General features: G+C 34.2%; 1 protein-coding gene across 11 annotated transcripts in view; it reads left to right on the top strand.

Moving 5' to 3' along the window:
- Nucleotides 1-396: 396 nt before the first annotated feature.
- LOC127731013 (uncharacterized) overlaps nucleotides 397-9,649 on the top strand; it is a 38,500-nt gene continuing 29,247 nt past the window's right edge. The window contains exons 1-6 of one of the 11 annotated variants that reach the window (XM_052239735.1): nucleotides 1,803-1,836; nucleotides 3,293-3,425; nucleotides 3,512-3,769; nucleotides 6,023-6,227; nucleotides 8,376-8,531; nucleotides 9,251-9,386. In XM_052239735.1, the coding sequence (XP_052095695.1) occupies nucleotides 3,746-3,769; nucleotides 6,023-6,227; nucleotides 8,376-8,531; nucleotides 9,251-9,386 (521 nt within the window). In that variant the 5' untranslated portion in view covers nucleotides 1,803-1,836; nucleotides 3,293-3,425; nucleotides 3,512-3,745. Of the gene's footprint in view, nucleotides 661-1,702; nucleotides 1,837-2,815; nucleotides 3,078-3,292; nucleotides 3,770-6,022; nucleotides 6,228-8,375; nucleotides 8,532-9,250; nucleotides 9,387-9,649 lie in introns of those variants that run through there. The other 10 variants (XM_052239730.1, XM_052239732.1, XM_052239734.1 and 7 more) reach the window with 10 other exon arrangements.

The raw sequence follows: 9,649 nt of genomic DNA, 5'->3' as shown, positions 1-9,649 counted from the left end.
AAGATTTTATTGATTTTTACGTTTTAACATATGGTATAAAACTTCCTTTTATTTCATTAAAAGCAGAGACATATATTGTATTATATGTCTCTGTTAAAAGCAACTATATATTATTTACATCCTACAATCTTAACTTGGCCTGTATAGGTAGAACTATCATGAAATAATGTAAATAGCACATAACTAAATATTTGATTTATATCCACAGTTCTCATCTGCATATAAAACTATTAATTTTTAGCACCCCATCACACTATGTAAATATCCTTGTAAATATTGGTTAAGTGTTAAACCTATATCCCAAGTGGAAGTGCTCCAATTTATAACGGAGGATCATACTAGTACAGAACAGAATTATTATGTTGTACTGTACGTTTCTCTCCGCTTACCCAACAATGCCCTTTGATTACCTGATCGTAGATCGTAACCAAACATAGATGATGCAAGCCAAAGCAATGTTCCTAATCTCCCTAATATCATGTGCAATATTCAGCAATATTAAGTATTTCACATATCAGATTCGGTTTAAGAGGAGAAAGAAGTTAAAATAAAACTCCGGCGACAATAACATGAGTGGATTTTACGAGAAACTGAAAGCATTTACTCCATTTCAGTCTTTTATTCAGTTTCAGTCGATACAAAATGAAGAACAAAAAGAAGGTATGATTTTTACTGGTACAGTTTCACAATTTGAAAAATTATCAATTTTGGACTGTCTGCGTACAGCATTTACAGACTTGTTTGTTTAGTATTTTTTTTCTTTAATATACATGATTCTTTGCATAGGGAATAGTTGGTTTTACATTGTATTAATAAGATGTCTCAAAACTTCTAAACGCTTATGAAATATTTAGTCTACTTATGGGGAATAAAATTTAGAAAACCTTCTGTTAACCTTTATAGATATTATAATTATCCTTTATGATTGTCTTCAGATGAAGCCACCATCCTGTTTTTGGTTTCTCAGAGTCCTGAGTGAGTGGTTTCATAATTTGCCTGGTCACAAAATCCGTAATTAGGGTTAAACATGTTTGTGAGCACTCAACCCTCCCCTAACCTGGGACAGCGTGTAACAGCACAACATAAGAACAAACTATAATAATCAGTCCAAGACTGTTGAAAAAGGCTTAACTCATATAAGATCGATACAAAGAAGAAAAACATCAAAGAAAAACACAAACAGGACCTGGCAGGGTATATATCCATCCCTCATCTCTAACAACAAAAAAGTACAGATCTGAGAGAACTTGCAGTTACTGACAGCTAGTTCAAAGCCAATAACAACTAATAAAAAAATTAAATATCTAAGACTAAAATATCAATCTGTACATATCCAACATCCAATGGATTTAGTATAAAGACGTCATTTACAGTCAGAGAAAAACATGACCTTGTGCTATGCCAAAATAAAGGTATAGACAGATTGAAGTACCTTTAAAGTGCATATGTGTATAACAATACTATTTAGTATGATTTAATTTACTGATAACAAAATCAATATTTATCCCAATAAAAAACAATATTAAGCATATTTTTTTGCTTTGATTTAAAAGGAACTCTGTTGGTGGCTAAATTAAAAAAAAAACTGCTCAAGACACAGAATCTCAAAAGAGATTAATAAACTAACTTATTACATTCTGTATTATAATCATTGCCGTTCAACTTATAATCGCTGAATTTTATTTTTATGCTGATTTTTCAGTTAGTAAGGAACAGATTCTCAATCTGCAGATACATTTACCAAAGGACTGGAACAATAGTTTCAAAAACTATAGAACATATTTAATCGTTGCTGTTGATACAAGTGGATCTATGGGCGGTAATCCCATAAAACAGGTATGTTTTTTTGTTATTTAATGTTATTCAGGGTTATATCTGGTCTATATACCAGCTTTGATAAGTGTTTGGTATTACTATAAATCTTCACTTCGTACGATGAACATCAAAATTATTTATTTTGTAAAAATATTTCCTTTCTCTATTTGAACTGTACACGTATACCTAACAACAAAATTATTTTCATTTACCTGTGTTTAAAGTAATTGCAAATGGCTGATATTTTTGTTCGAGCATATTGTTTTTCTTAAATTGTTTAACATTTCATAGCGGTATAACATGTTACTTTTATTATTCTTCCCTTAGTTTATTTATTTTGTATTTACATTGTATCATAGGTTACATTTATTTGTTCAGTGTATGTTCAATGGTGTTAATATGTCCTTTGATTGAGTTAAGCTATTTCAGTTAATATTTTATAGTGTGTTTTTCTATGTTGTGATGTTACACTATTGTTTCAGAAAAAGGGTGAAGGTTTGGTACCATTAAAACGTTTAAACCCGCTGCAATTGTTTGCACCTGTCCTAAGTCAGGAATCTGATGTTCAGTAGTTGTCATTTGTTGATGTGGTTCATAATTAATATAAGTGTTTTATCGTTTCACGTTTTTTATATAGATTAGACCGTTGGTTTTCCTGTTTGAATGGTTTTACACTAGTAAATTTTGGGGCCCTCTATAGCTTGCTGTTCGTTGTGAGCCAAGGCTCCGTGTTGAAGACCGTACTTTGACCTATAATGGTTTACTTTTATAAATTTTGACTTGGATGGAGAGTTGTCTCATTGGCACTCATACCACATCTTCTTATATATATGTTGAGAGTGGATCTAAGGGCGGTAATCCAATAAAAGTGGTATGTTGAGAGTGGATCTATGGGCAGTAATCTAATAAAACAGGTATGTTGAGAGTGGATCTTTGAGGGGTAATCCAATAAAACAGGTATGTTGAGAGTGGACCTATGGGCGGTAATCCAATAAAACAGGTATGTTGAGAGTGGATCTATGGGGGGTTATCAAATAAAACAGGTATGTTGAGAGTGGATCTATGGGCGGTAATCCAATAAAACAGGTATGTTGAGAGTGGATCTATTGGGGTAATACAATAAAACAGGTATGTTGAGAGTGGATCTACAAGTATGGGGGTAATCCAATAAAACAGGTATGTTGAGAGTGGATCTATGGGCAGTAATCCAATAAAACAGGTATGTTGAGAGTGGATCTATGGGTAATAATCCCATAAAACAGGTATGTTGAGAGTGGATCTATGGGTGATAATCCAATAAAAGTGGTATGTTGAGAGTGGATCTATGGGCGAAAATCCAATATAACAGGTATGTTGAGAGTGGATCTTTGAGGGGTAATCCAATAAAACAGGTATGTTGAGAGTGGACCTATGGGCGGTAATCCAATAAAACAGGTATGTTGAGAGTGGATCTTTGGGGGGCTATCAAATAAAACAGGTATGTTGAGAGTGGATCTATGGGCGGTAATCCAATAAAACAGGTATGTTGAGAGTGGATCTATTGGGGTAATACAATAAAACAGGTATGTTGAGAGTGGATCTACAAGTATGGGGGTAATCCAATAAAACAGGTATGCCGAGAGTGGATCTATGGGCAGTAATCCAATAAAACAGGTATGTTGAGAGTGGATCTATGGGTGGTAATCCCATAAAACAGGTATGTTGAGAGTGGATCTATGGGTGATAATCCAATAAAACAGGTATGTTTAGAGTGGATCTATGGGCGGAAATCCAATATAACAGGTATGTTGAGAGTAGATCTATGGGCGGTAATCCAATAAAACAGGTATGTTGAGAGTGGATATATGGGTGGTAATTCAATAAAACAGGTATGTTTAGAGTGGATCTATGGGCAGTAATCCAATAAAACAGGTATGTTGAGAGTGGATCTATGGGTGGTAATCCCATAAAACAGGTATGTTGAGAGTGGATCTATGGGTGATAATCCAATTAAACAGGTATGTTGAGAGTGGATCTATGGGCGGAAATCCAATATAACAGGTATGTTGAGAGTAGATCTATGGGCGGTAATCCAATAAAACAGGTATGTTGAGAGTGGATATATGGGTGGTAATTCAATAAAACAGGTATGTTTAGAGTGGATCTTTGGGTGATGATCCATTATAACAGGTATGTTGAGAGTGGATCTTTGGGTGATAATCCAATAAAACAGGCATGTTGAGATTGGATCTTGAGCAGTAATCTAATAAAACAGGTATGTTGAGAGTGGATCTATGAGGGGTAATCCAATAAAAGTGGTATGTTGAGAGTGGATCTTGGGGGGGGGGGGGGGGGTAATCTAATAAAACAGGTATGTTGAGAGTGGATCTATTGGGGGTAATCCAATAAAACAGGTATGTTGAGAGGGGATCTATGGGTGATAAACCAATATAACAGGTATGTTGAGAGTGGATCTTTGGGGGTAATCCAATAAAACAGGTATGTTGAGAGTTGATCTCTGGGCAGTAATTCAATAAAACAGGTATGTTGAGAGTTGATCTATGGGCAGTAATTCAATAAAACAGGTATGTTTAGAGTGGATCTTTGGGTGATGATCCAATATAACAGATATGTTGAGAGTGGATCTATGGGGGGTAATCCAATAAAACAGGTATGTTGAGAGTGGATCTTGGGGTGATTATCCTATAAAACAGGTATGTTGAGAGTTGATCTATGGGTGGTAATCCAATAAAACAGGTATGTTGAGAGTTGATCTATGGGTGGTAATCCAATAAAACAGGTATGTTGAGAGTGAATCTTGGGGTGATTATCCTACAAAACAGGTATGTTGAGAGTGGACCTATGGGCGGTAATCCAATATAACAGATATGTTGAGAGTGGATCTTTGGGTGATTATCCTATATAACAGGTATGTTGAGAGTGGATATATGGGGGGTAATCCAATAAAACAGGTATGTTGAGAGTGGATCTATGGGTGGTAATCCAATATAACAGGTATGTTGAGAGTTGATCTTTGGGTGATTATCCTATATAACAGATATGTTGAGAGTTGATCTTTGGGTGATTATCCAATATAACAGGTATGTTGAGAGTGGATCTTTGGGTGATGATCCAATATAACAGGTATGTTGAGAGTGGATCTTTGGGTGATTATCCAATATAACATTTATGTTTAGAGTGGATCTATGGGGGTAATCCAATAAAACAGGTACTTTTATCATGTTTATATGGATCTTTTGGTCGTAGCTATATAGAGCCAGTTTATTGATAGCGGATTTCCATGATCTATGGAAGAAAGTAGAGCAGACATATTTGATTTTCAGTTGGTGGTTGTTTAACATAATTGGTACATTTAAGGTCCTGGATATGATGCCTTGGTAGAAGAAAGTTTTGAATGATCAGATCTTCTACATTTCTATTGCAAAAGATAGACAGAAGAATTGTTATAAAGCCAATGATTATTAGAAGATAGTGTATGCATTGATTGATTGTTAATATTCTTGCAAAAGCAATGCTATGAGTGAGTTAGTAAGAGATGTCTACTCTGGTGGTTAGTTGTCTCAATCAAATGACATCTCATTTTTATAATGAGAAATAAGCCTTTAGGTAAAATCTAGGTTAAAAAGGATTGGAGGTAAATATCAATAAAAGAGCAAGCTAGCTTTGCAAAGTAACTATAGTAGAAGTGTATACATGTATATTGTCTTCAACAGTGAATATTCATATTTATCGACAAAAAAATGGACTTACAAGCCTGAAAATTAGTCTTTCATAAAATTACTGTAAATGTTTATGGCTTGTGATTAAGCTTCTTTATAGGAATAATTACTGGTCCAACAACATTTTAGTGGACTGGGTCATATGACTTGTGTTTAATTGCAAAGACTAGATATTGTTCCACAACAGGTTGCAAGCTCTACATCTTCCTTCACGATGACAAGATGTAAATCAGTTCAAAGAGACATATAGATTGGTGTGGCTGATCACACTTCCCAGATAATTGGGATATTTATTCGATCAAAACTTATATTTAAAACTTTTAAATGCATACCTATAATGGATAACTATTCTGTTCAACTGGGTGAAGTGGTAGAATCCGTTTCTCTAATGCTTTAAAGGAAAATGCTGAGGTCAGTGTCCTGAATGAATTTGTTGGGAACTTACGCATGTACATTCAATTATGTCAACAACATTTTGATTTTGACAGGTGAAAACTGCCCTTCGTGGGCTCCTGTCTCAGACTATACCCTGCAGTGACATTAAGACAGATGTTATTTCCTACAACAGTGAAGTTTCTTTGTTGGAACTCAATACAGAAAATTACCAGGAGAAAATTGATGGACTCAAGGCATCATCAATGACAAATTTTATCATCGTATTTGACAAGCTTGATATACTGCTAACAAAATATGGTTTGTAATTATTAATTTAAATATTTCCAGAAATTTTATGCATACATGAAGTTTAAACACTTTGAAAGTCCACACTTCTAAACTTCAAGGGACCCTGGCCAAACACAGCTATTCTATCCCTGTGCACCAACTATCAGCTTAATTTGAGTCCTTGTCCTGCTCTTGATCAAAATTATAACCCATAACTGAATAGAGCAATAAAAAGACCAAAACATTTTTCTAAAGTCATAGAAAGCTCCTGTAAAAGTACTTTTATATACAAATACTTGCACTGTCATTTTCCCACTGTCACAGATTTGTTTATATTACAATATTAAAATAAGCCTTTTTATCTGTACAAATGTGGGTGACATTTCCCTTAGGGTGGTTATTTTGCAATATGACTGGATAGCAATTAAATTTTACAGTTCACTAAAATCATTTTTTATACGCCCATTTACGGGACGTATTATGGTATACCGTTGTCTGTCTGTCTGTCCATCTGTCCGTCGTCAACATGTCGGACATTAACTCAAAAATACTTTAACCAATTTGCTTAAAACTTTGGTGAATTGGTTATATTTATTGATGTGAGCTCCCTTTCGTTTTTTATAAAAAAAATTTTTTTTGAAAAGATGGCAATCAAGGCATCTTATGCCCTTTACCAATGAAAAGACATTTATATCTACTTTCCAAGACTCTCAGGTCAACCACTTTGTGCTTTATATTAAGGAACAACTCAGATTCTTCAGATTGAATTGATTTGAAAGAGTAAAAAAAAAGGACTGATTTGCTTGTATTGTATGTTTCTTCTCAAATTTTTCATGCTTTGATAGCTTTCCTTTTATCCCCCCGCCCTCTTAACTGCACATTGTGGAGACAAAGAAATACTGAAAGTCCGTCTGTTTGTCCATTGGGACTTGCCAGATTTTTATGCATTTAATGGTAAGGTTTATCAGCAATGTCTCTGACAAGTTTGAAAATCAGTGCTAATTAGCTAATTTTTAAAAGTTTTGCCTGTTGGAAATTTAAATTTCATAGAAAATTGCATTGTAAGCACTCTCAAGTGTACAATTCTTTCCAAATATTTGCGAAATTTATATCAAAGGTTTATATCAGCAATGTCTCAGACAAGTTCCAATATCAGTGCAGAATAGCTCTTTTTAAAAGAGTCATGTCCCTTGGAAATATTAACTATATAGAAAATTGCATTGTAAGTAGTTTCACTCCTGCATTTCATGTAAGATTATTATTAAGGTTTTATACAAGAAATGTCTTGAGTGAGTTAGAATATCAGCACTGATCAATTATTTTTTATGAGTTTTGTCTCTTTGAAATGTAAATTATATTGAACATTGCATTGTGAGAACTCCCTCACCCACATTTCTTGTCAAATTTTTTTTGGAGGTTTATATCAAAGACATATATCAGCAAGGTCTTGAAAGAGTGAATATACTCATGTCACATATTGCTATTTTGTGGAACATACTTATGTCACACAATCTTATTTTGTTTGGCAAACTTATGTCACATTGTCTTGTTTTGTTGGGGCCTTGGTGGCTGAGTAGTCTTAGTAGTCGAACTACTGTTTCACTAGCCTGTCAACACTGAGGTTGTGAGTTTGAAATCCAGCATGTGACAGGCACGCTCGACTCCAACCTTAATTGACTAGTATTGTCAGTTTTCCTACTGCAGGTTGGTGGTTCTCTCCAGGCACTCAGGCTTCATCTATCAATAAAAAATGACTGCCACTAAGTACCACAATAGTGCTGAAAGTGGCGTTAAACACCAATCAATCAATCTTGTTTTGTTGTACATACTTATGTCACACAGTCTTGTTTTGTTGAACATGCTTATGTCACACAGTCTTGTTTTGTTGTACATGCTTATGTCACACATTCTTGTTTTGTTGTATATGCTTATGTCACACAGTCTTGTTTTGTTGAACATGCTTATGTCACACAGTCTTGTTTTGTTGTACATACTTATGTCACACAGTCTTGTTTTGTTGTACATGCTTATGTCACACAGTCTTGTTTTGTTGTACATGCTTATGTCACACAGTCTTGTTTTGTTGTACATGCTTATGTCACACAGTCTTATCTTGTGAAGCATTCTCACAGTTTAATTTTATGGAGCATACTTATGTCACATGGTTTTATTTTATAGAGCATTCCTATGACAGAGCAGTAGTGGTTTTTATGACTGATGGCCAGGATACAGCTAACACTAATGAAATGGTCAATAAAAGAAGTGTCAGCTGGAAAAAAAGAATAAATTTATTTAGCCTACCTGTCACTGTTCATACTGTAGGCTTCTCGAAAGGTTTGTTACATCAATTTATTACAAATTATAGGATTTATGAAATACCAATGGGCAAATGATGAGTTTAAGGACTGATAAAATACAAAAAAGACAAGCAATAGTTCATAAAATATAACACATAAACCTTAAAATTAAACTAAATCAAAGACCAGACCTGAGATGAACTATTGTACTCTGGAATGGTTAGCAATTCCAGCTCTACTAGTTTCACATGTCATGTTGCTCATGATAAATAGAAAAATCATGTTTGGTAAATTTAGATAAAAATATGTAAGGCTTTTATTTATTTAGTTACCATGAATACATAAACTCATAAACATTTTCAAGTTTGCAGTAGGCATATTATATGTTATTGAGGATCTTTACAGGAGATATGGGCTCATATTCCCTGTCAGTGTTCTATATCTCCTGGGCCGTCAGGGGAAGAGGATATAGGGCATTGACAGGGAATATAAATCCATATCCCCTGTGAAGCCTGAATAACAATTATATTATACTGGAGTGTCCTGATTTCAATATTAAATACCATTCTGATTTTTGTTTTTGTTCACAGGGTATATGGGCTCATATACTCTGCCAAGGTAAGAAATCAAATTGCAGGAATAACTGTTTCACTCCAATATAATATTACTAGTATTTTATTTATGTGAAAATGAAATGTTATTTTTAGTCAAAGACACCCTTATATAATTAATTATATTAATTGAGTTCATTCACAGATCACAACTTTAAGTTTTTGAAAGATTTGACAGAGGCTGGTGAGGGAACAGGGATGTTTAGGTACTGTGAGCAGAGTGAGGGTCCAGACACATTGACAAAGAAATTACAGGAACTCTTTGATTTTATTGTGCAAGGGTAATGTCATTTAGGAATTGCATGAAATTTATGATGTTATGATAAAGCAGTTGTAATGCCATTTAGAAACTGTAATTATTATGCCTTGTTATAAATACTGTCTAAGTTATGATAACAGTCCTTAAGATTAAAAGATGATGTGGAATATATGTCAATGAGACACTACTCAAAGACAAAAATGACCAAAAGACATCCAGAGGGTAACATTCAACAAGGTGTCCACACATACTGTCAAACTCTTAATCATTCTAAGCAGTATTTTC

The sequence above is a fragment of the Mytilus californianus genome, unplaced genomic scaffold, assembly GCF_021869535.1.
Source record: "Mytilus californianus isolate M0D057914Y unplaced genomic scaffold, xbMytCali1.0.p SCAF_2, whole genome shotgun sequence".
NCBI lineage: Eukaryota > Metazoa > Mollusca > Bivalvia > Mytilida > Mytilidae > Mytilus > Mytilus californianus.
The sequence above is the reverse complement of the archived record's forward strand: the minus strand, read 5'-3'. Positions and strand labels throughout refer to the sequence as shown.